This window comes from Sorex fumeus, unplaced genomic scaffold, assembly GCF_029834395.1.
Source record: "Sorex fumeus unplaced genomic scaffold, SorFum_2.1 ptg000037l, whole genome shotgun sequence".
Taxonomy (NCBI): Eukaryota; Metazoa; Chordata; class Mammalia; order Eulipotyphla; family Soricidae; genus Sorex; species Sorex fumeus.
Window position 1 is genome coordinate 69,770,052 of NW_026606094.1, and position 27,572 is coordinate 69,797,623.

At 43.8% G+C, this 27,572-nt stretch overlaps 1 protein-coding gene across 2 annotated transcripts in view; it reads right to left on the bottom strand.

Annotated features, from left to right (window-relative positions):
- The window catches only part of JAZF1 (JAZF zinc finger 1), a 368,843-nt gene that overhangs the window by 132,881 nt on the left and 208,390 nt on the right, over positions 1–27,572 (bottom strand). For both annotated transcript variants that reach the window (XM_056118616.1, XM_056118615.1), the window contains exon 2: positions 19,857–19,929. In XM_056118616.1, coding sequence (XP_055974591.1) covers positions 19,857–19,929 — 73 coding nt within the window. The remainder of the gene's footprint in view (positions 1–19,856; positions 19,930–27,572) is intronic.

Genomic DNA, 27,572 nt, shown 5'->3' on the forward strand with positions numbered 1-27,572 from the left:
GTGTAACGCAAGACAGGTGTGTCGGCAGGTAAAAAGACTGAAGAACTATTTTATGCCAACTTTTGGGTACTGTTCTCCAGAGGTGGGGTATTTACTAATATGTAAATATTTTCCTAATTAAACTTGTTTTCAGGACTGGAGTGATAACATAGCGGGTAGGGCGTTTGCCTTGCACGTGGCTGACCCTGGTTCGATTCCTCCATTCCTCTCGGAGAGCTGGGCAATCTACCAAGAGTGTCCCACCCGCACGGCAGAGCCTGGCAAGCTCCCTGTGGCGTACTCGATATGCCAAAAACAGTAACAACAAGTCTCACAATAGAGACGTTATTGGTGCCCACTTGAGCAAATCAATGAACAACAGGAAGACAGTGCTACAGGACAGTGCTACAGAGCTAAACTTGTTTTCAAAAGATGAATTTCTGGGCCAAGGGCATACATCAGTGGAAAAGTGCATGCTTTGCATATGTAAGACCTTGGGTTTGGTCCCTATCACCACTTTAACAAAATGAGAATATAATATATTTAATATATAGCCAGATCATCATTTTACATATATGCAAAATCTTGATAGAGATCAAACAGCATTACCTATAGTCTACAGAATTATGCTGCCATGTTAGGTATGGAGGGTGAGAAATGCAGACGATTTTCACTTCCCACTGCTGTCTTCAATACAGAGACCATTAATAACAAGAATGTGGGATTTTCAACTTCTAAGACTTCAAAATAGTTTAAACGGCAACACCCAAAACTCACAAACCCACCTCCTCTAATTTCAGTGGCCTGGGCGAAGCCTTTCCACTGCTCTTTCCTGTGTCACTTCAGCCAGGGGGCAACTGTCTTTCTTGCCGTTGTAGTTCTCCATTCCATGCCTTCTGGGGACAGTTTTAGTCTATATATGTAGACACCAAGGCACATTGCTCTTATAGTCAGAAAAAAATAATAAAGCTGATTTCATCTTTGGGGTCAGTTTGACTTTGCTGTCCTGTCCCCAAGGTGGCAGTGGGAAGGAGGCAAGAACAGGATGCGGGGGGGAGTGGGGAGTGCTGGTACCACCTGCATCCTATTTGGCCATTGCCTTCCCTGGGGCATGAGCAGGAAAGTTCAGGGGTACCACGGAGGTCTCTGCGTGGGTACGGGAGGGTGGTACAGAATCCAGGGACATCTGTCATCCGTTTGCTTGTCCTGACAGTGACAAAGAGGGAGTCAACAGACACTCTTCTGTTTCTGTCTTTTGGGGTCACACCTGGCTGTATTCAGGGCTTACTCCTGACTCTGTGCTCAGGGACCACTTGGGGGTATGGGATGCTGGGGATTCAATCTTGATTGACTGTGTGCAAGGTCAGTGCCCGACCACTGTGCTATCCCCCCAGACTCACCCTATTATTTGGAGAAAGATGAACCAACCAAAGGCTTCTCACCTGCCATCTTTGTGGATTCAAATGAGCTTGAGTTTTTTAAAAAAGCATTATTGCATAATAATCTAAAAAATCAATTTTAAGTGAAAAGGCAACAAAAATGGGGGTGAGGGTATTGGGCCACACCTAGTGGCTGCACAAAAAGAAAGTACCTGAATCCTGATATCATACCGCTGGCCCTGAAAAAGCAATACTTCAAGAAGTTCTATATTATACCTTTTTAATATATGTATGGATAAATACTTGTAAGGAAACATAAAAGCCTTTTATTTATTGATAACATTGAGTGACTATTTTTTCATTTCTTTTTTTCTTTTTATTTTTTATTTTCTTTGCTTTTTGGGTCACACCCAGGGATGCTCAGGATGCTCAGAGCTCCTGGCTCTGCACTCAGGAATTACCCATGATGGTGATCAGGGGATCACATAGGATGCTGGGAGTCCAACCTGGGTCGGCTGTGTGCAAGGCAAATTCCCTACCCGCTGTGCTATCGCCCCAGTCCCTTTCTTTTCATTTCTTAACTTTTACTGTACTTTATTTTGAGTCTTGGGCCAATTCTTGGTGGTGCTCAGGGCCTACTCATGGCTCTGTGCTCAGGGATCACACCTGGCAGTGTTCAGGGGACCCCCAAGCAGTGGCAAAAATCAAACCTGGGTCTGTGCCATGCCAGGAAAGCACCTTACCCATAGTACAATCTCCACAGCTTTTTGGCTTTTATTATATACAGCAAAAAGGAAGAGATGGATCAAAAAAGATGGATCAAAAATAAGTTGCTCTCCATACCAGAATAACTAAAATGGAAATGACTGGCAATGTGAGTGTTGGAGAGAATTTAAAATGACAGAAAATCCCAAGCCTTGCTGGGAGAAAAAGAGTAAGTTTCCAATACATTCAAAGCCACTTTGTGTTATAGAACTATACCCCTCAACATTTCTTCCCCCAGCAACTTCCCACTGAATAATGTGCCAAAAAGAAGTATCATCTCCACAAGAGAAACTTGCATGCGAATATTCATGGTCTATTCATAATTGCAAAGACTATCAACAGAAGAATGGTCTATGTGGTACCCTGTATAATGGAATACTGTATCACACACACACACAAACACACACAAACACACACACAAAATCACTCACTCTGGCTATACTCCACGGTACATTTTGAGCAAAGGAAATCAAATGCAAAATGAACTGGAAGTTAAATGGAGAACTATCTTGAAATTCCTGATTAATTTCCTTTGTCACAAACAGTGTTATTCTATACCTTATGAGCCCCATAATTCATTGCCCACAAACATATTAATAGGCAGGTGAGAGAACAGCTCTGGGCAAAATTATGTTACTGTGAGGATGGCAAAGAGGAGGCTTGCATAGATTCTAGAGCTGGGCCTGGTCTTTGGTATTTAACACCTCCTAGGGTTTACAGAGATACTGTGACCTGGAGATTGGAAAGCCAAGCACTTTACAATAATTTTTCAGTTTGAGCTAAGATTTCTTTGATATCACACACACCTCTCTGTGTGCCCCTTTATGGTTTAGCTCTAGAGAAATCTATGCCAAAGACAGAAGAAAAAAGCATTTAAAGGGAATATGAGCTATGGGCAAAATGTGCTCTTACTATTGAAAACTTTCTGGCTTTGAGTTTTCAAAAATATGGTGGCTCTCTGGTAAAAGATTAATGCAATCTAGAGACCCAGCTTTCCATCAAACTGGTTTGGCCCCAGAGGATGGCACAGCACTGATGATGGTGACAAAGCGGACAATAAATGAGTGAATGTTGGGGCTGGAGTGATAGCACAGCAGGTAGGGCGCTTGCCTTGCATGTGGCCGACTTGGGTTCGATTCCCAGCATCCCATATGGTCCCCTGAGCACCACTAGGAGCAATTCCTGAGTGCATGAGCCAGGAGTAACCCCTGTGAATCGCCAGGTGTGACCCAAAAATAAAAAAAAATGAGTGAATGTTTGCAGGGGCACAACGAAGAACCTGTCTCAGCAGCACCCCAGTTCATCTGCTCTCAGGAATAAAAGTGAGATACTAAATCAAGTTTGTGCAAACAATGGGTTCTATTTTTCTGGGAAGTCTAAAGTACACAAATATTTGTGATTGGCACTGCCAAGAGTGCCATCTGTTCAGGTGGAAGGTCAATACCACCTGCCTCCTTCGCCTGGGCCAGAAGGCAAACCTGGGCAAGAGGAGACATACAATGTGTCCAGGTGTTACTGTACATTCTCAGAAGGCATGACTGACATCTACTCAACTCTCTCAACCTGGAAGACTGAGTGGGTTTAGCACACAGCTGACCGAGGTTCGATTCCTGGCATCCCATATGGTTCCTCGAGCACTGTCAGTTGTAATTCCTGAGTGCAGAGCCAGGAGTAACCCCTGAGCAATGCAGGCTGTTACCTCCAGAGCAGCCTCCATCCCCTAACTCCAAAAAAAGATGGATGCAGCACTAAGAAGACAGGGACCAAGGCCAAAGCCAGAGTCTGATGTTGAATCTGAATCCCATCCATTAGAAGGGAGAGGGAACCAGCTAGAGAGCCAGGCACGCTGGCTCCACCGTGTGTGAATTACGTAAACCCATCAGGGGACTTGGGTGGTCAGGGAGGGGGAAAGTGGGGGCTTCCTGCCCATCACCCTGCGTGTCACACATCATGTCACACATCATGTTTACAGCCTCAGCTATAGTGCAGAGTGAACTGTCAAAACAAATGCACTAACTGGTCTCATGGGATAGCAGTGACATGACTGCAGGGGCCAAATTTCCATGTACTCAGGGGGCAAGGAAAAAAAATCCCCCTTGCTTGCTGTTGTTTTCATGAGCAATGGAAGACAACAACATCAACTGCAAGCTGGCATGTGAATTATTCAGGTCTGGTAACTCCCCGTTCAGGGGCTCTGTGGCTAAGCAAGAAATTAGATGTGTGTAGATTCGGAGCCTTGAGTTTTCAGAGACAATGCTAAAGAGGCAAGAGAGTGGGGGGGGGGGATTTTACCCTCTTCCCTCCCCCCTTCCGCCCTCACTGTACACACACACACACACACACACACACACACATGCACACATGGACACACACACACACAAGATGCTATGCCAACATGAGGTAATCACTTGACTTTATTTTTTAAAACATTACTATGTGGACAATTTAGAAGGATAAGAACACAGAGAGACGATGAAAATATCCGAGAGTTGAGATCCCAAGTCTTTCATGGACTAGTTGTGTGAACTTGGGCAAGTCACTGAATTTCTCTGAACCTTATGAAATAGGAGTAAGGGCAAGTCTGTAGAGCAGAATCACAACTCAATAGGGAAAATGTGTGATTGCACAAGCAAGCAGGATACTGGGAAGAATGTGTGAAAATTCTTTGTAAAACAAAAAGGGCTATACACATTTTTATTTTTATTATTTGCTTCTGCCATGACCTATTCCCAGGGGCAGTGTGATGACGTGTCAAACATGTGAGGTTCTTATGGAAAGCAAGGTGTTAATATGAGGAAGCATTGTGACATATAAGAAAAAGCAGACTTTGGAATTATATAAATTTGATTCTGAACCCACCTCTCAAAGTACTTAGTAACTTGACACTTAACTGAGGTGTTCATAACCAGAGGTCTATGGACCCACAGGGGCCATGGCAGAATTCAAGAGATCTGTGAACTTGGATTTACAAAAACAGCTGTTTTACTCTCACTAACAGAACTTCTTTCCACCATAAATAGAGGTGGTCAATCATAGTATTTTTGCAGTATCTAATTCCACACCTGTAGAAGTCAGCTTTTTTAAAAAAAAAGTCACAATATTTAGCAGATATCTCAAAATAGTGTTTATATTCATCACTAATTTGAAAATTATGGGTGCTATTAACCCAGCACCTACGCTTTTTAACTTATGGTCTCAATAAGGAAGCATAGGTCACCATATCCACAAACTCAGTTTGGATATTTTAGCAACTGCATTTTCAGATAATGGATTTTCTTTGCAATGCTATATATTTTTGCTTATGAATCAAAGACCATTATTTTGAGAAATAGTCTATGGACTTCACCAAAGAATCCAAGGCACAAAGTAGGTTAAGATTTCCCACGATGAGGCTGGAGAGGTAGCAGAGAGTAAAGTATGTGCTTTATATGCAGCTGACCAGGGTTCGATCACCAGCACCACCGTGCACCACCAGGAGTGATTCCTAAACAGAGTGTCAGGAGTAAGCCCCGAATACTCCCAGGCCTGGCCCCAAACTAAACAGCTCCTACAGTCTCCCTGGGAATTCACGGCTTTTAGGGATAAAAGAGATAAAGAGCTATGCTGCAGGATCATTGAAAAGATTAGAGACGAAATACTGAAGTCCGTTCCACAATTCCTCCCACTCCATAGGTTCTCAAGTAATGGAGGTTAATGTACTAAAGGAAGACAGAAATAATTTTTAGTATGACATACTTGCTTTCATAGAAATATCTAGTGTCTTGGTCTTTATATATACATATTTTTTCTTTTTCTTTTTTTTTTCTTTTTGGGTCACACCCGGCAATGCACAGGGTTTGCTCCTGGCTCTGCACTCAGGAATTACTCCTGGCGGTGCTCAGGGGACCATATGAGATGCTGGGAATCGAACCCGGGTTGGCCGCATGCAAGGCAAACGCCCTACCAGCCGTGCTATTGCTTTTATACTTAATTTTATTTTATAATTTATTTTTATTTCTTTTTAGTTTTGAGCCATACCTGGCAGTGCTCAGGGCCTATTCCTGGATCTGTGATCAGGAGTGACGCCTGACAGTGCTCAATGAACCATAGGTTGTGGTGGTTGGTATACAAGGCAAGTACCTTCACCCCTGTAGTATCACTCCAGCCCTTGTTTTGGCCTTCTCAATGCTTTCTTGTGACTAAACCATCTTTATTTGTTTGGGCTTAGTGGCCTGTGTGTTGGTTGAGGTGATATGGCGGTGTCCATGTCCCAATTGTTGGAAACAAGCTATGCACAGAGCATAAAGGAGAAGCTCGGGGGAGAAGTCATGCTGTGGCTGAAGACGGTGAGGCGTTTCTGGGGACGCAGGACTGACCCAGCTCCGCTGCTGGGAGCCAATGAGGAGGGGCTTGGTCATGGTCGTGGAAATGAGAACAAGTTATTTAGAAACTGGGAACACGGCACTATTTTAAAGCTTGCCAGTGAAGAGGCCTTCACAGGCGAGTCCAGGCTTTGGGCTCAGCATAATGAACCTCAAAGTGAGAAAATTAAGTAATGTTTCAAATCGAGTCCCAAATCAACAGTCTCAGCAATATGAGAGTATCCTGCAAATGGGAGTGCGCTCGAGCTACAGAGGGAAGATTCATGGCCTCCTTAATTAACTCCGAGGTGCTGCACATAAGGGGAAAACGATAAATCAAGTAGATTACTGCCAGTGATCTGAATTTCCAAGTGAAATAAGGGAGGCGTAGCGCCTTGAGTCATTTTGTAAATGTGTACAGTGGCAGCGGAGGGGGGCTCTCCAAGGTCATCCCTTATGTTCAAATTTGCCACAATGCACACCACATAACAGGCAAAGCACCTGCTATACAGTCGGGGGTGAAGGCGGCGAGCAGAAAGACAGGGATGATAAAGACTGGGAAAGAACCACTCTCCACACCCCCCCTCCCTTGCCCCAATGGTGATCACGAGTCAACTGTATGTTCAAAGCATTTGTTGACTCTCTACTACATAGCAGGTACTGTTTGAAGAGGTGAGGAGAGAGCAGCAAAGGGAACAGACTAAGTCTCTGCCCTCATGAAATTCCTGCTTTCCAGGGTAAAGGATTCACGGGAACAAAACACACAGTGTGGTTTCAGGAGTGGAAGTACCAGGGGGAACCAGAAAGCAGAGAGAGAGCGGAGACAGGGAGGGCGCCTGTCTACTGGTGGACAGGGAAGGTTTGATGTGAAGGACATCAGAATGGACACCAAAGAGGGAGGGGAAGAGGCTGCCAAGTGCACGTAGATCTCACTGGAGGGACAGTGTCCACTGAGGGACCAGCAGGGCCAGTAGCCAGGAAGCTGGGAGAGCCAGAGGGGTAGGAGGAGCAAGAGCTGAGGGTCATCCTGGGGAAAGGTCACAGTGAGCTTCAATGTCATTCCAGATGTGAGAGGAAGCCTTTGGCGAGAGAGGGAGGAGCTGTGATTTAGATGCAGTTATGGAGAAATACAGGCAAAGAAACAAGACTTGTAAAGTAAACAGGGATTCATCCCCAAGGCATTTTTTTAATGAGTGGTATAATAAAAACACAAACTCTGAAATTTAGAAACAATCTGAATATTCATCAATCAATAGTGGGGGAAATGAATAAATTGTTACACATTCATACTATGTGACCAATAATAAGAATTCCAATGTCTTTTGATCTGGAAAAATGCTCAATAAAACATATAAGCATGTACATATTATATGTATTTCTATATTGCATGCTATGTTCATACAAAGTCTGTATCATGTAAATTTCAGGTTTACATTTAATAAAAACAGTCCCAAACACCACACCATTACATTCAGGTCATATTCCAAAACAGAAGAGAACCTATATCATGATGTTAATGCTGGGGAATGGAGATAGTTTAGCTGGGAAATTGGGGACAAAAGAGAGAAGCTACTGATTTTAAATATATTTGTAGCACTGTCCTCCCGTTGTTCATCGATCTGCTGGAGCGGGCCCAGTAATGTCTCCATCGTGAGACTTGCTGTTACTGTGCTTGGCATATTGAATATGTCATGGGTAGCTTGCCAGGCTTTGCCGTGCGGGCGAAATACTCTCAGTAGCTTGCCGGGCTCTCCAAGAGGGACGGAGGAATCGAACTTGGGTAAGCCACGTGGGCTGTGTACAAGGCAAACGCCCTACCTGCTGTACTATCGCTCCAGCCCATGGTTTTGTGTAGGAAAATAAATTATAAAAATTAAAGATTACTAAGAAATTGTGGCATATATGTACGATGGAATACTGAGCACCTATTAAAAAAAAAGAGCAAAACCATGCACTTTTCTCTGTCATGTAGACGGAGTGGAGGGTACTGTGCTGAGTCAAGGCAGGCAAAGGTGAGGGAAAGATAGAGAATTCTCTCTTGGAACTGACACAGGAAGGCAGCCAAAGGCGGCCTACGGCAATGGCACTGGAGAGCTAGTTCCCAGAACCGAGTCTGGGGGTGAGATATTCAAAGGATTCAGTGGTCAGAGCAAAGCACATGAATACATGCTTGCATGCAGAAGGCTCAGGTTGGAGCCCTGGAACTACATGGTTACAGGGCAGAATAACCCTGAGCACTGTGGATATGCTCTTCCTCTCTGCCCCCCCCCCCCCCCAAAAAAAGCAAAAACCAAAATAATTTACTCTGGGAGCAGGGAGATCTTTATAAAATAGGTAGCATTAAAAGTTCATCTTGGGCATTAGGGTGTGACTCAGTGGTAAAGCATGTGCCTTGCAAGCATAAAAGTTAGAATTGGGACAGTTAAGGTAGGAATGGAGGCAAGAAGAACTCTGCACACTGGGGGAAGATCATTCAAGGTTTTGAGCCTGGTCCTGATCAGGCATGCTTTGGACCCAGCTGCTTAATCGACTGACTGTAGGATCCTGGAAAAGCTTAGTAACATGTGAGAAGAAATTTCCTTATGATTTATTATCAGTAGGTGATGGTATATATGGATAACTTTTTCAGGTGAAAAGGGGGGACTGGAAAAATTTAAGAAGCTCTCTTGGGGCTGGAGGGATAGCACAGCTGGTAGGGTGTTTGCTTTGCACGCGGCCGACCCGGGTTCGATTCCCTGAATCCCATATGGTCCCCTGAGCACTGCCAGAAGTAATTCCTGAGTGCAGAGCCAGGTGTAACCCCTGTGCATCACCGAGCGTGACCCAAAAGGCCAAAAAAAAAAAAAGAAGCTCTGCTTTAGACCAATGATCTTTGATCTGTTACTCCCTGTGAGTGGAAAAGTTGAAAGCCACTGGTCAACCGCCTTGGTTTTAAGTGCTGATTCATGGACTGGTATGCAGGACAGGTAGCAGGCCACAGGTGTCAAGAGGCTGAGGAATGCTGCTTTCGAGAACCATCTCTTGCTGGGAGGGTTGCAGTGGAAAGAACAGAGGTGGGTAGGGAGATTAGCGAGTTCCTGGGGCAACCCAAAAGAAAAAAGTCAGAGCTGGATGTAAGAAAGACAGGCCAAGGAAGTACTCAAGAGGTGTTTGGGATGGAGAAGTTACAGATTTGGTGCCGGATGATTTGGAGGTGGGAGGGAAGTAAACAAAAGGCTAGAGCCTAAGGAGCTTTTAAGCTTCTGAGACAGAGTTACACCAGGAATCCAGCGCCTGACATGTGAATCACCTCACCAGACAGGTCAAAATTCTCCCTGCTTATCATGATTTTTGTTTTGCCAGCAGCTTAAGCTAATTTGGCTCCTTCTACTGGAGTGAGCCAAAATGTCACCCAAGGGTTCTATCCAACTTCCCAGTGTCCCTGGCAGTGGCTTTTGCGAAACACAATGAGCAGCCAAGGCAGGTTAGAGGTATTACAAGGAGACTCTGGCGGGCAGCCATCTTGGCATCGTTTCAACTGATGTCCATAAAAACATAGGCAAGAAAATGGTCGTAGGACATCTGGCGTTTGAGAACGAACAGCACACAACATGTTTTAGGCAACTATTTAGACCACAAACTTCAGTCTGGGCTAGGGCACACAGGGGAACTTCAGACCTGGTAGACAAAGGAGGAAAATGGAAAAGCATTTCTTGTTCTATAACACATATGATTGCTCTCAAAAGACCACAAACAAGTGGTTTTATGGGGGGAAAAACCCCCAACAACATTGCTATTAGATGAAAAAAAATCAAATGCTTCAGGCTCGTTTGTATAAACGAGAAGGCCAGCACATGCTCAGCTAATTAGAACATTTTTTTAATGAGGCTATGACTGACTATAACCTGGCAAATGAGTCCAACTGAAACAGCAAGATGAGGGGTTGAGGGGATTAGGTGAGGTTTTGGAGTAGGAATAAAAGAGGGAATGAGGAAGAAAGTGTTCATTAAACAGTATATATGTTCTGGAATGAGAATTTAAAAAAAATCATCCAGACTGTTTTTATTTTCATTCAAAACAACCACTTTAGAATATTTTTCCTTTTAAACCCTTGAACCACATTTATAAAGATTGCTTTTAAGTCTTTGTTTCTTCAATACAAAATTTGGGCTATTTGAGGGGACATCACCACTGCTTTATGAAAATACCTTATCTAAGGGTGACATGTTCTTGAGTCTTTCACGCCTAGTCATTTTTTCCCCCATAGAGAAAACGGTTTACTCAATACATCCATTTACCTAATATAAGTGGTCAAAGTTGGAAAGGCAGTAATACATTTTTTTTAAAGAATCTTTTTCAAATAGTACATGTGGTCTTTTACCCATAATGTTCATAGTGGGTTTACATCAAAGGAACAAAGTGAGTTTAACATTTCATTAACAGAATTTAGCACTATCAACTTTGAAAGAAACACATATACCTTAGAAACTAATCAGTCTGCTTGACCAAATTGGAATCACACTAATAAAACTTGAATCTTCTCTAACAGGTTATAACCAAAAGCCAAATTGTTAAACAGTCCTCAAAAAAGTTGGAATGTACTGTGTTGTGTTCAGTTTAGATATCATCAATGTCTTCGTCCTCATCTCCAATGTCATCAAACAGAATTTCATCATCATCTCCAGGACCAAAGGTATCAGTTTCATTGATTTTAGCATGTATTGGAAGTTCGCCATATGCTTTCAGGCTTCTGGCCTCATCTGCATTGTATTTTAAAATGATATCCACTTTATTATCCTGGTAGTCTTGTGAGCCGACTAATATAATGTCTGATGTATTTATCCAAATCTTTTTCCTCAGTTTCCCTCTGATATGGCATAACCTCTTTAAGCCATCAAAACACAATGCCTCTAGTTGTCCATTTCTCAACATTTTGGTTACTTGAGCATACTCTTGTCCATCCTCTTTGAATACTAGTTCTCAGACGCATTCTCATTCTTACCTCTGTGTCTGGGCTGGAGCAATAGCACAGCAGTAGGGCATTTGCCTTGATTGCAGCCAACATGGCCAACCCGAGTTCGATTCCTCCGCCCCTCTCGGAGAGCCCGGCAAGCTACCAAGAGTATCTCGACCGCATGGTAGAGCCTGGCAAGCTACCCGTGATGTATTCGATATGCCAAACACAGTAACAACAAAGTCTCCAACGGAGACGTTACTGGGCCCACTTGAGCAAATCGATGAACAATGGGAGGACACTGACATTGGCATTGACTTCTGCATCTATTTTTACCACCTTTACCTTTATTCTTGGGCATGGTGGTGGCAGCCTGTCTGGGAGGCGCTAGTGGCGAAGCGGGCAACCACGTGTAACCAAGCAGATGTGAAGGACGGCTTGTGTGCGTGGGCTCCAGCTCTTCCGAGACCTGCCAACACTCATGCTCGGCTGGAGGAAATCTAGTCATTTTTTATTGCATATTAGACATGGTCAGATGTGATTCATTCCTATGTGGATCACTAAATTTTGTTCCAGCATGCAGTTTAATTTCAGGCTGGTCCTGATGGACTTGAGTAGGCCGAGCTTTATATCCCATTGGGTGAGTCTGTGGAAAGCCCAAAGTATTTCCCTGGATCTTCTCCCTTGTTCACCTCCAAATGGAACCACTGTCTGACGGTCTTAAGAAAGCTTGGTTTGAGGAGTTGTTAGGGGTGTCCTGAGCAGGTCACAGTAGTCTGGAATGAAGTCCTTATGCTGTACTTTGAGGTTCTCCTGGCATTTCGGTGGGACAATTAAGACGGTAATGCACTTCTATGCTGGCTGGGCTAGTACAATGGTTGCCACATGGCTGACCTGAGGTCTCATTTAGTAGCTGAGTAGTTGATCTTTGGTGGGACACGTTTCACAGGAGCATAAGCAGACCACTCACTCAGACACTCAGGGAGGGGCCCTTGGGGATATGGATCCCTCAGATCCCCTTCACCACATTTCAGCAAGCTGAACGGCCTCAACTCCAACCTCAGTGCGGCTGCTAAGCTGTACTTGGGTCTCAGCTCACTCCACTGCAATGAGGAAACTCCTCAGATTGAAGCAGTTTGTTCTAGAAAGTTCTAGAATTCCTCATTTACTTTCATTTACTCATACACAGACTTACGTTCATACAATCAGTCATTCAGAAACATAAGGACTCACCTATGTTTCCTTCCTCTCAGGGATCACAGGAGTACATGGCCTACAGTCCAGAGCCTGGAAAGTGATCTAATGGATTTAAGGCAGGAGAACTAGCGATGATTATAATTTAGTAAATTTTTAAGTGATGGTCTATAGAAATGCTGAATAAAAGTTAACACCCTGTCTTCCTTATATAACCCTTTCCGTGTGCGCAGGTAGGAGAGGTTCTTGGCTTCTCAGAGAAGTGTCCTGAAAGTTCTAGAACCCCTTATTTACCTTCATTTACTCATATATAAACTCATGTTCATACACTTATTCATTCAGTAAATACTTGTTGACAGTCCACTACATGCCAGACACCTTGTGGAGGCTGGGGTGGGGCAATAGGGAAGTGAGAAAAATAGCCCTGTCCTCATGATGCTTACATCTCCATGGAAACTGTTCTGACTTCATTTCAAGGCAATGCTTCATCTGGGGGTGCTCCTTTATGGAACTCACATAGAAAAGAGGGACTTAACATGAGTAAAACACAAGAGTTACAAGACCTACTGCTTACTATGTCACAGGCATTGCAATATACATGTTTAGTATGCACTATCATTATAATCAATGCATTATTATATACTATATTTACAAATCAGTGCTGGGTACTACTCCCAATTCAGTGCTCAGGGGTCAATCCCAGTGATACTTGAATGACCCTACAATGCCAAGGATCAAACAAGGGGCTCCTGAATGCAAAGTATGTGCTCTACTACCCGAGTCATCTTCCCTGACAAGGAAAGTACTATTATTAGTAGAGACAAGAAGACATAGGCAGTTGTTAACTTGCTCACAAATGCCTTAATGGCAGATATGGTGTTGATTCTGTACCCGCTCCCATACTTATCACCCCTGCCTTATCTGCTTTCTCAAAGAGAGAAGAAAATTGCTTTGGAAATGTGAGGACAAAGAGGAATCATTTCCAAGCAATAAATAATAACAACAACATCACACGTTTAATTTTTAGTTGAAGCCAACTTGATATCTGAGAAGTGTGAGAAGCAGATGGAGGAGGCATGAGAATGGAAGGAGGTAGCACATAAGGACACAGCTTTTGACAATGAGAATTCAGTGTTCTGTGATTTTAGTCAGAAGACAAATAGAAAGCTGTCCTGAGTCAAAGACTCCAGAATCCCTCAGGGAAATTTGGCATATAGGTAAAAGTGCTATTTGTCTATGGTATTCACTTAGCTGGTGCAGAACTAGTCCTATCAGATGCTCCAAGAAAAAAATGCTGTGGGACCTGGTACACAAGAATGATGCTGGTCCTATTGAAGACTTCAAATAACAGCATGGGAGAAGTCCAATTTATCAATTCAATGGAAAAGAAATCCATTTTGTGGTATGTGTGAGACTGTGTGAGAGAGATGCAGGAGACTGGCGAACAGTCCTTGGAATTACTGTTCGATGAAACCCATTTTATTTATTTATTTATTTATTTTTGCTTTTTGGGTCACACCTGGCAATGCACAGGGGTTACTCCTGGCTCTGCACTCAGGAATTACTTCCGGAGGTGCTCAGGGGACCATATGGAATGCTGAGAATCGAAACCGGGTCGGCCGCGTGCAAGGCAAGTGCCCTACCCACTGTGCTATTGTTCGAGCCCCTCGATGAGACCCATTTTAGAAGTTGCTGTTAAAATTTAATAGTCAACACTTAAATAAAAATTTTCCCAAGAGGTGGAACCTAACTACTACTGTGCCAAGTAGCACCAAGAGTCTCACAAAAGATAATGAGAGCAACGTTAGAGTTTAGTTGTTAGAAATTAGAAATTTGAGTGCAAGAAGATACCAATTTGTGCCTATACATGATATTTATTTGCATCTTAGACAAAAAAGAACAATGTGCCCCTCAAAAATGAAATTAATTAGGAAACTCCAACTGACATGATTTTAATGAAAGACAATTTTAGTGAAAATGGTATCATTAGCAACCATGGTCACGTACGCTGTCATGTTCGTAAGTGACCCACCTGAGGGAAATCACAAGACGCGAAGAGCTTTCTTGCCCCCGCAGAACAGCCACCCCAAGTAACAGTGAGTAACTAAAAGGAAGCGCACACCCGTGGCCCAATGCATCTCAGTCTTCTCAGGGACACGTCCCTCCTCCCCCCCAAAAAAGCTCACCAACCAGCTTCCTAGGGGCAAGGCATGCTGGGTGGGTTGCTGTGTGCCCACTGTGCCTCCTCCCTCCTCTTCTCTTCAATGGCTGCCCTGCCCATGAGGTAACAGGCTGCTGGGCTAGCATGTGGCTGGCACACACACACACACACACACATAAGTCTCAGAGACAACTACTTACGAGTTACTGATCACTACTCAGACATTTTTTAAAAGCTTTTCCAATCTTTTGTTAGATTGCCACCCTCCAACTACTAAGGGAATTGTAACTCTTTTATCTTTTATGTCATGTCTCTGCATCTCAACTTTACCCTTGCTCTTCTCTATTTCCTCAATGTTGTTTTTTGCAAACTCTCCTCTTGTTTTGAAGCTACTTTATCACACTCTGTTACTGACTCAATGACTCCAGCCAGTCGGTACCAGGATGAGGAACAACCAATTCCAGTGCCTAACTACACATATTTGAACCCAGGACAGCTGGGGGCCCAGGGCAAGTTACGTGTTTTCTCTGAATGTCAACATCCACACCTATGAAATGGAGAGTACTACCGTGTCCTCTTCCAATGATTATTGTGAAAATTAAATAAAATCATATAAAAATGCTTAGCATAGAGTTTAAAGGCATAAAGCTCTCACGAACGCCTTCTGGTATTTCATTTACATTCTGTTTCATGTTTTGGATAGGAAGCAGGATATTCTGGCATGGGGTGGAGATTGGGGACCCAGGAAGGGTAGCTCAGGAGTGGCAAATATGTGCCGACCATATGTCCAGGAGTCCACGTCGGGGATAAATCCAACCATCCAGCCATCTAGAATAAGCCATCATTTAGTCACTAGGCCTTCAAACTCATCCACATTAAACCTGGTGAGGTCCCACGTGGTCAATTTAAACCCTGGCAACCAAGCCCTGGGCCTTTCCAAAAACAGCCCACATATTTGCTCAGTACCTAAGATCAGGACCCCCTGAATGCGGAAGTGAACGTTTTCCATCAAAGATCATCTCAAAGGTCCCTTGGGGCAGTGATACGAGCAACTCTTCCAACGAGGCTGCTGTTTGCAGCCACTGCAAACCACCTTCTATGTTCTCTTTACTCAGAGTGTTCTATGTATTCTCCCTTCTCTTTATAGTTTTCGAGATTAAATATTATACATAATAGCACTTTTCCCTCAAGTGGACACCAGTAATGTCTCCACTGTGATACTTGTTACTGTTTTTGGCATATCAAATACGTCACAGGTAGCTTGCCAGGCTCTCTGAGAGGGACGGAGGAATCGAACCAGGGTCAGTCGCGTGCAAGGCAAACGCCCTACCCGCTGTGCTATCGCTCCAGCCCAGCAAACTTCATTTTTTCAGGATCCTTAGCATCTCTACTGACTTCAATGTTACTCCTAAAGAAAGCTCCATCTCAATTTTGAGAACAGCAAATACACATCAGAGTATAAGCAGATGAGCAAAGACGCTCCTTTCCTTTTTTCACTGCTCAGCAAAATAAGAATTTATTTCCCTATGAGGATCAAGAACAAAGACTTCCTTGTTCGTTCAACTTAACTTTTCAAATAGGACTCTTTTCTGCTCCATTCAGGATATTGCTGTCAAGCCGACTCTTTCACATGACCTAATCCTTCTTACACTCTTCCTGAATCTCTACTGGCTTCATGTGAATGCCAATGTTTCTCTTCTGGATCAAAGGCTCCCCCCCCCCCACCCCCACACTCCTCGGAGCAGACTTCCTCCTTTGCATCTCTTCCAAGGCTCAGTTGTCACTGTTTTTACTATGTGTTTATTTACCACCTACAAACATACAGCCAGGGTGTCGGCTTGTTCTCTGCTATGAATGTGGCACTAGCCACAAAATGACCCCGAATAAGAAAGTGGTTAGGAGCCTGGGCAACCACGGGTACACAGTCCTTCTCTTCATTTCAAGATCACTTTTCAGTCCGCGACACCCCCACTTTTCTGCTGGTTAGAATCTAACATGGCAAATCCTCTATTTTCTCTAAACCAGAGACGGGTCCAGTTTAAGACACAGTTATCCAGACTGAACTCCCAGTTTACAGCAAATAAAGGAGACTGGAACCTGCCAGATGACACAGTGAGGAGGCAAATAAAAGCAAGCCCAGAAAGTGGGAGCATTCCATGTCCCGACCACCCCCACTCTCTAACAAGCTGCTGCCAACTAAAGGAAATGTGTTAAATTAAAAGAAACCCGAGAGGGGAAATTTCCAGGTGCAGGGCGACATTCTGGACTGCACACTGGTTAGACCAACAGCTTTTGAGAATTTGTCGCCTGGCCTGGGGGAAATCTGAGTCTGATCTGAGGTATAGATTAGATTCAAATGCACCGGAAGGGAAGAGTGGAGCTTAGTGACCCGAGAACAGGTGGTACAGCAAACAGTATGTCCGGTTCTTGGTTTAACATCATTTACGCATATTCCGAAAACTGGGAGTTAAATTTTAAGTGTTAGCAGTAGTGACATCTGGATGATGGGAATGCGATGCTGTATTTATTTATATATTAGGTTTAGGGGCCACATCCAGCCATGCTCAGCACTTACTCCTGGCTCTGTGCTCAGGGATCACTCTTGGTGAGGCCTGGGGGACCACATGGGGTGCTGGGGATTAAACCCAGGCTGGCTGTGGGCAAAACAAGTACCCGATCTGCTGTACTATCTCTTTGACCAATTTTTAATTATTAAAAAAAATTGGAGGGCAGGGGTTAGGGACATACTCAGGGGTGCTGAGGGCTTCTTCCTAGCTCTGTGCTCAAGGGTCTCTCATGGCAGTGCTCAGAGGACCATATGAGGGGCCAGGGCTATATGAGGTGACTGGACTAGCACACAGGCAAGACAAGCACCTAAGCCTCTGTACTATCTCTCTGACCCAAATATTATATTTAATTTTTTTAAAAAAATGTATATTTTCTAACTTTCTGACGAACAGATGCCATTGGGCTATACTAGCATGCAACAGGGGCAAATGGAGACATTACTGGTGCCCGCTCGAGCAACTTGATGATTAACAGGAAGTCAAGTGATCAAGTGATCTAACCTTCATCCATTTTGTAATAATAAAAGCTTATTTTCTGTAAGTAATTCATTCTCTCCAGGAAACTCACCCATAAAACTTCATACCCACTGTTAATTATGCCCTTATTCTTTAGAAATTTGGGTACAACCCACTGTACAATTTCACTAAATTATATCTAATTCAAGTTCTTCATTGATTTGTTGCATGGCCTTTGTCCCTATTCCTTAGCTTTTGTAGTTCCAAATTACACCTGCCAGAATAGTTTTTGTGTGCACCTATAGCAATTATACAATTTGCAAATCTCAGCTGCCAACATAGCAGGCATTATAAATAGGGGAAATGGAAATATTTTATATTCTAATTAGAAGACTCAGTATTCCATGAATTTTTTGTACATGCAATATTTTAGTCAAAACAATAGTTATACTATTAAAGTTTTATTCAATACCAATTAATCTATAACCTATAACCTATTCCTAAAATTCCTAAAGCAGACATTACAGCCCTATATTCCTAGTGTACAATGAAAGACTCCAAAACGCAAGTTAATCATAGAAGATGAGGTTTTCTGAGAAATCCAGATAAGCATAGATCTCTTTATCTGTATCTGATTAAGAGACTATTTTACATAAAGCATTTCAAAATTTGTGGGTAAAACCTGTAGATATTTTTTTTTTTCAGGAAAGAACTTCCAGTTGAAAGTTCAAAGGAGATAGGCAAATAATTCTCAAGATAATGAATGATTTTGAAAAAGTGCTTTTTAAAAAAAATTTAAACTGAGGACAGGTAACTCCAATGTAAAGCTCTCCCTCTCCCCCCCCCCCCATAACCCCTCCCTCTTTCTGCAAGCATTAAGGAAATTCTCTAAGAAGGCATTAAAATAACGCTGTAGAGATAGCTTATTCTCAGATTCCCACTTCAGACCCTGAAGCTCAGGTTCTGATATGAGGAGCCAGAAATATTCTTTACTTTCCATGAATGGGACAATCAGTGGAAATTTATTCATTAAACCACTAGCAGAAAAGCAAACTTTCTCATCCTCATTATTCACAAAAAATGTATATCTTTTGCTTAGACTTTCTCCTCTTTGGAAAAGTGTGTCTTCTTCTTTATTATTTTTATTATTGATGTTGGGCCGGAGCGATAGCACAGCGGGTAGGGCATTTGCCTTGCACGCGGCAGACCCGGGTTCGATTTCTCTGACCCTCTCAGAGAGCCCGGCAAGCTACCGAGAGTATCCCACCCACACAGCAAAGCCTGGCAAGCTACCCATGACGTATTTGATATGCCAAAAACAGCAACATCAAATATCACAATGGAGATGTTACTGGTGCCTGCTCGAGTAAATCAGTAAATTGATGAACAAGGGAGGACAGTGCTACAGTGCTACAGTTATTGCTGTTGCTAAAACCCAAGAATGAGCCAGGAGGGTCTGTGTGTTTTCTTAACAGCAGCTGATTTCAGGTACTCTCCAAAAATTACCGTCTCCTTAATTATTTGAGTTGGTCAAAACCACAAGTCCTCTTTTAGCCCCGGTACATGAAGTGCTCTCTGCTTCTCACACTTTCACTTTCAGTAAAAGACTTGTTACTCTACACAGTTGCTGAGAATGTTTTTATAAAAGATGAGCTGTTGTTATGCAACTTTCTGATATTAAATTACTTCAGTTTGTTATATTGTGATATATTCTGATATTCTAACAATGTTCTGTATTCAGAAAGTGTCTCTTTAATATGGGCTGTAGAAATTTTACTCAAACATAAGTCCATTAATCTTCCAAACTGCCCTATGAATTCAAAAGTGCATATTCTAACACTGCATATAAAACATTTTTTGAATGAGCTTTTAATTCAGTCCTGTTTTTTAGCACAGAGAGCTACAAATCTTCATGTCCCCAACAGAGAAACACGAACATTTCATACAGAGACTAATTTTAAATAACTGCATGTAAACATTTAAAGATGAAAAACTTTTATTTTTCCTACTGTGGTAAAAAGATATAATTAAAAACAAAATGTGGCAAATATGAGGTTGCAATAAATTGTAAAAATGGCTTACCTATTAATGTAACTGAGGGCAACATAAGTTGGCTGTTGTAATTCTTGTTTTTCTAAGACACGTGGATCTGTATCTGTAATAAAAACACAATTATGATTTTTTGGCTTTTTCATCAGAATATATGAGGCTACCTAACAGAAAGTAGCAGAGGCTAAACAGAGAAAAAGATTAATTTAGTGTACGGATTTTTAAAAAAGAAAATGCAGTCAGTAAGGCACAATCATTTGTTCATTCATTCATAAATAAGATATTGCATTACTTTTCAAGAGAATTCCAAACATCAACAGTGATAAAATGTCCATCTGTCACACCAACTCTTGCACAATCCCCCTCATAAATATTGGTTTTCATTGCTTACAGTTACAATGTTGGCATGGTTTTCGGTGGTTAATCGGCCTAAGAAAGAAAGTCTCTGTTAATTATGCTCACTTCAATGCTGGAACAAATTAGTTGCTGTTGGAAAGGGCCATCAATTTGAAAATCTACTGAATATTATTCTTGCTCACTGAGTACCTTTCTGGGCTCAGATTCATATACCGGAGGGAATTCTCCTCCTTTTTAATCTTAGGAGTTTATCACAATGTTTCTAAATGATCAGAAATTCTGATAGAGTCGAAATCCACAGAGCCCGAGGAGAGTAGGTTCCTCTTTGCAGAGCACTAGCCAGACCTCGTAACAGAGCAACTAACCTCCTAGAACGGGTGCTTCTCCAACACAACACAATCAAAGAATGCACCTTTCTCAACTGGGAATGTAGTCAGAAGGGACTGTGTCACATATTGGCCCAAACTAGGTTTAGATAATAAGACTATCAAGGGAGAAAACTGAGTGCATTTTTGTCTTCTTAGAAAAGGTTCAGCTATTTCACACCCATTTCTTTTCATTCCAGTCTCATTTAGAACCATTTTAGACTTCTTCCAGCTGCACTTGGCAATAACACCTTCTTTGATGTAATGACAGATGTTGTTTCAAGCACCTATGCACAGGAAGTGTTTACTGCACGTGGTGGCTGTAACACACAGCACTCCAAAGTGCAGGAACAGGTGATGGGGCTAGGGTGGGGGTGGGGGAGGGGGTGGTACAGGCGCCCTGGCATAGACCACGGCAGGCGTGGGGGGGGGGGGGTGCAAAAACAAGAGCCTAAAAATCAATTTACGATGCTTTCAGCTCCCAGACACAAACTGGACAGTAGTGGCAATTTTAGTCTTTGGTGTTAGAGTTAAGAATCTCGTGTTTGCTTTATTGCTTTTCCTATGCCAAGAATTTCGGGGACACGCTATTCAGAAATCCTGCTTCCTGGGTCGCTGCCATGGCAGGTCCTTGAAAGCCAAATTCTGAAACAAGAGACAAAGATCCTCTGAGCGGCTCCATCCAGTCGGCTCTCAAGGTTTTGGCAGCAGCAGTGAGAACAGATCAGAACGAAGGAGCATTTCCTCTCTCTTCCCACAATGGCTGCACGAGCCACTGAGGCTGCTTGCCTGCAGATCTGACCAGGCTCTTCCAAACACCCCAACACTGATCTGCAAGGGAGTCTGGGTTTGCAAGCTTGCCCCAACTCACAACTCCTTTGTGTTGGCTGTAACCTCAGAGCGTGTCCATGTTTCCCCGAGAGAAATCCCTTGTGCCCCTTACCCAGGCTCACTGGAGGAGTCAGTAACACAGCGCTCACCAGAGGGAGAAAGGGTTTGGTCCCCCAAATCGTTTCCTGAACGCAATGCTGCACCTGGCAACCAACAGACCAATCCCACTATAACTGCCTCTATGCTGAATGAGGTAAGGAACAGGATATTGGAGGCAAGAAAATAACCCAGGAAGATAAAGCAAAGCAAAAACCCAGGCAGGTAAGAGAGAATATATGCCTTCGTGCAAAGTTTCTCAGGCTCCCACGAAAATGATTCACCTCAAGCTGAGGCATGAATAAGTGAAGGGGCTCAGTTCTGAGATGAGCTGGACGTGGGTCACTAGTACTCATTTCTTGCTAGGGACATCTGGTCCATGGCTACATAGGGTGTATTATTTTGAAGGAAAAGAGCACTAATCTGAGTCTAAAATGTGTGTTGAAAGGGGGAAAGGGTTGAGGCCAAAAAGCATTTTTATATCTCCCAAGTTTGCTGTTACTCTTGCAAGTGATGTTCTTTCTTCTTTCCCAGAGACCATCCTCTAAAGCCTTTCTTTGTTTCCAAATTATATCATTTCCTAAATAATTTAAATATTGCCTTTTCATTACCTCACTTTTTCTCTTTCATGTGTGAGTGTGGGTGCGCTGTATACACAGACAAGATTTTATTCTTTCCTCCCTCCCCTTCATGCTCTAATACCTCTTTGGGAGAGGAAAATAAAGTGGTTTACATAAAATTCCAAGGCTCTCTGGTGCTTAACTAAATGGTTTTGGCCATTGATAGTTATATAAATTGCATCTTGTAATACTGTTTCACAAAGAATGAGGAGTGCTCAGCTTTTGGGGCCAGAGAGGTAAGTGCAGGAGTGAAAGGAGGGAAGGCACTTGCTCCGCATGTCGAGAGGATGGAAGAGACCTTGATTTCAATTGCTGGTGTTGCAGAGTCCTCTGCGCACCACCAGGGGTCACTCTTGAGTAGAAAGCTGGGAACAGCCCCTGAGCACCGGCAGGCATGCATGGCCATCAAACCAAACCAAACCAAACCAAACCAAACCAAACCAAACCAAATCAAACTGAACTGTGTTTAGTACTCTCATCACAAAGCAAGGTTTTAAGTTTTAGTTCTTTGTTTCATGGCCTCCCCTAACCCATAGCTAGACTTAACATTCCCAAATTATGAGTGATGAAATGGACTTCCAGAACCTTCCAAATGCAACCTTCTTCAAGACAAAAAACAAACAAACAAACAAACAAAAACAAACTCCCAAACATGTGGGCACCTCAGGCAGAATTTTCCTCATTTTCTAGGATGCAATAACTGACAAGAATGCTGAATTTCTGATGGGCATCCAAAGCTTAAAACAAATTAATTTTTTTAAATTGCTTTTTGGGTTGAGGGCTGGAGTGATAGCACTGCTATAGGGCATTTGCCTTGCGTGCAGCTGGCCGGCCGGCCGACCTGGGTTTGATTCCTCCGCCCCTCTCGGAGAGCCCAGCAAGCTACCGAGAGTATCTCGCCCGCACGGCAAAGCCTGGCAAGCTACCTGTGACGTATTCGACATGCCAAACACAGTAATAACAAGTCTCACAATTTGTTGTGAGATGTTACTGGTGGCCGCTCAAGCAAATCGATGAACAACAGGAGGACAGTGCTTTTTGGGTCACGCCTGGCTCAGGGGTCACTCCTGGCTCTGCTCAGGAATTACTCCTGGTGGTGTTCAGGGGACCATATGGGATCCCAGGGATCAAACCTGGGTGGACCGCTTGCAAGGCAAACTCCCTCCCTGCTGTACTAGTGCTCCAGTCCTAAAACATCCATTGCAGATGAAACATTTCTTTGGGTAAACCTTAGAACATCCATTAAAACTCTAAGTTCTGGAAACAAAATCAGATGTTTGATGAGCACAAATCAAACAGGATTCAGCACAGAATCAACCAGAGGGGCATTCTGAACCTCTGGTCACCAACATTCTCTCTGCCCCTCAAATCCTGGTGTGAGGATTATGATTCACCATTTTATGTATTTAATTACAGTCCTGGTCACTTCATATTCAATAAAAGTGTAAAAGCTGCCTTTGCCATTTTCCCTTTCCTGTCAGAGAGGTAACTGATACTAAAAGCTCTGTGTAGGAAAGAGCAGAGGTAACAGAGGAAAGTTTTCCCCACAGGAGGAGGAGGGCATCCTCGGGAAGAACTACTTGCTGGACGTAGGTGAACTCACTGAAAAGCACTTCCTGTTTCATGGTGCCCCGGATGAAGACTCTGCCTGTGGGAGCTACCTCCCAGGGTGCCTCTGGTTTCTGTGTTTATGGTGCTGATAAGAAAGTAAAGGTGGGACACTGGCTACCATTGCTCAGAGATAAACTCACCCTCTGGACATGCATGGTCTGTGGAATAGAAGCACGTGAGTGTTTTAACATCACAGTAGGTGTCTGAAGCTGGGAACTTGGCAAACATATTAGCAGGCTGATCATTGGCCGTCCACTGTCTCCTAGGACAACTCTTGGCCACTCTGACATTACTAAAAAGTGGTGGGGAGAGCAGACCAAAGGTTCTCCACATGACAGGCTATAACTGCTGGGGGGAAAAATCACTGCAAGAACCGCAGAGTGATTTCTCCTTCCTCTCACGTGTCTCTTATTTCAAACTGACTGATGGGCAGGAAAATTCAAGGATTCAATGTATTTAGTGAAAATTCATCAGCTTGTTTCGATAACCACCTGCTGCTTCCAGCCTTTCTCTGCTGGATAATATCTGGATGGCATAGCTCTAGAGTAAGGACCAGACACCAGAACAAAGTGAAAACTTTCTGTAGTACAAGCAATCCTACTGTGCTCTATTGGACCCAATTACAAGGCTTGCTATAGAGATACTCATTCCCGTTACTTCCCAAGGGGCAAGACAACAAGCAAGGGCAGTGACAAAATAATGAAAAGCGAGTATCCAGACCCTTTGCAACAGGAAGTGGGTTGTGAATAGGGAAAGACACACAGCATGGACCTCCCTGTTCAACCAGGGAGACCCATCTCCAGCATGCGAAAGTCGTGGACATGGAGTGCCCAGATGGTCGACTTATGTCGGACCTTCTGTAGCATCCTCTGCAAGCCTGAGTGAAAACTATGGAGGTGGAGGCTGGGTTAGCTGAGGCTAACGGATGAACTTGTGCACTTCAGCTCTACTTATGCTCGTCTACATTAACTGGGATTTCTTATACTTGAAATGACTATAAGAATTTCCAAAATCCACTTACCCTAACTCTCAACCAAACCAGCCAGGCTACTGTCAGGGACGAGTGGTTCACAGGCTGGTGGCAGGAGTGAGGGCAGGCGGGGCTCTCATGCTTGCTCCCTGACAGGCCTCCTTCACCCTCTCTGTCCTACGCACATTGAAGCAGATGGCAACGGTGAAAGGCCTGTGAGGGGCAGGAGGCAAGGCCACAGGGGATCTGCAGCAAGCCCAGAGAACGGGCGCAACTCACTCCGTCAGAGAAATGAGCCGAAGAGATGACATGTGGACACAGCCTTTCCAGGGAATCACTGGCCATAAGAGGCCCGGTCTGCTCTCCATCTCCCCCAGTTGTCCAACTCAAAGCGGAAGTTTGGGTTTCTCCAGCAGCCTTTCTGCTCACACGTGCCCTTGCTTCTCTGCAGGGATTTCCTCCTGAGGTACCACCTTTATACCCATCTCCCAGAGAAGCTTCACTGGGGTCTGGCTCTTTCAAAGTTGCCTGAGGTGAAGGGTCTCAGCTTCCACTATCACCTCTCTGGGACCCAGTTCAGTGCCTGGCACACAGAAGACACATGGTTATTATTGAATGGGTATGTGAGCTCATTTTATGACAAGAAAACATCCATCGCTTGGTTAAATGCAGTGGATTGATGAATGGTGTTTATTTCTGTCCCCAGCAAAGGCCCCAATGAAACAGAAAGAGAGGAAGAGAACATCTTCCCAGGGACAGAAGGAAAGATAACAGCAGACAAGGGATTTCAGTGTTTGGGAAGATAGAAAAAAATCAGAAGGGAGTGCAAAATGACCTAGAGGATAATAAATGAGCTCGTCAAGTGCTTGTGGTTGGGGAGACCCCCAGGTCAGGAACAAAATTGTCTGCAGAAGTCTGGAGAGACCCTGAACTTGCAGGTGCCAAGTATAGCAGAAGGCATAGAGGGGAAGGTGCAGAGCTGAAATAGGAGGAACAGCTTGAAAGGCAGATCTTCCAGAGACACTGAGCAAGGCCACCGACCACAGTGGAGGTGGCTTGGGGTGCAAAGTGAAAAGACCTGAGAACAGCAGGATTCAAGGGGAAATATGCCTCCCCATCACGGTCAGCCAGGAAGGGGCCTCCCGACCCAGCAGAGGCGGAGAAGAGCTGGCCAGAGGCCAACCCCTGGCAGTTCCCTAATTAGATGATCGTCCTACACTTAAGCCCGTGGTCAAAATGATCCATCTACGCCTCCACCCAGAGCCTCCCACCAGCCTTTTACTGCCATGGTCTTAAATGTGAGCCAGCCATCAAGGAATGGCCACTAGATATTCAAGGAAAAGTCTTGAACATGAAAGAGATGCCCAAATAAGCAGGAGATGTGAGCAGAGATGCAGGCGCACTGGATACCAAGAGACCATCCTACTTAAAAAGAGCAGGGCCAGCAGGCCAGCATACACACCTTTCAAAGGCCGTTCATTCTCTGAAGTCAGTTCATTGCTACCATCTAGTTGTAACAACTGGCCTCCGTACAGGCAACTTTATAGCTTTCTTAAAAGTCCAGCAATAGTTCTGGTGCAACTTACACTCCACTTTTAGGGCTGAATTTGATGATCCAATTGATTTAGAAAGACCAACTTTTAATTCATGGCTAGTTTACTTGGAGCTCTGAAATAAATATTTTTTGTTGTTGTTGGCTATGGCCCTCTAGAAAGAAAATTAAAAAAGCCCACAATTGCACATAACCAGCCTTTGAATGGATCAACTTCTCCTTTTAGTTTACAGATACGTCATTTGAAACTTTTCCCAAGCCATAATTTCCATTACAGGGCAGTTGGTGCAAATTACAGTGAGATTCTTGCTTTCCCAAATTCAATGTGAAATCCAGATGCAGTTAAGTGTTGCTGTAAACTTTATGAGTGAAATATCTAAAAATTGGGGACACTGTGCAGCACAATAACACCATCTATTAAAAAAGGGGGGGAAACAAAAGCATTTGTGTTCACATTTGTAGTCAAGTTTTCTCCACAAGTGAATGAATTAACATTCTTCAACCAAGCACTGTTTGAACAATGCTCTAGGAAGCGGATTCATAAACAAACACGGCCTGCGGCAGTCTTCCCAGTTTATGGCATGGCCAGGAGGTTAAACTCATTAAACTGGGATGCTTTCTAAGTGTTTACCAAACTCTGAGATCACTGATGCCTGGTAGGGAGCTCTGTGGCTATGCAAGGGCACTGTGGCTCCAGATTCTGCAGTGGTGGCAGGCTGAGGCTCATCTACTCTGGCTCTCAGCTCGTGATCTGCAACCAGCAAGTCATGGAGCATCATGGCTGCCAGATAGGCTTGTGAAGTGCACAACCAGTCCACCCATCCATGGGAACCTAGAGGCAACCCCAGCATTACAGGACAATACAGTGCTTCCAAATAGGAGAAGGACCAACATTTGGTCCTATTTGATTTTACATGCATGTGTGTATATCTACACAAATATGTGTCTGCCTCCTCTAGAAAGGAACCTGATGATGGATCCAAGGGCCACAGAACAGAAAAGCCTGTAACTCAGGAGCTTCTTATGTCACCCCTGCCTAGGACAGGAGCTGCTTCCTCTTCTTTAAAAAAATTTTTTTAATTGAATCACCATGAGATACACAGTTGCAAAGTTGTTCATGACTAGGTTTCAGTCATACAATGTTCCAACACCCTTCCTTCCACCAGTGCACATTTCCCACCATCAATGTCCCCAGTTTCCCTTCCACTCCCTATGCCCTTCCACCTGCCTCTATAGCAGCAATCCCCTCCCCCTATTTCTCTCTCTTTCTCTCCCTCCTCCCTGCCCCTCTCTCTTTCTCCCTGCTCCTTTCTCTCTCTTTCAATGTGCCTCGGAAGATCACACATC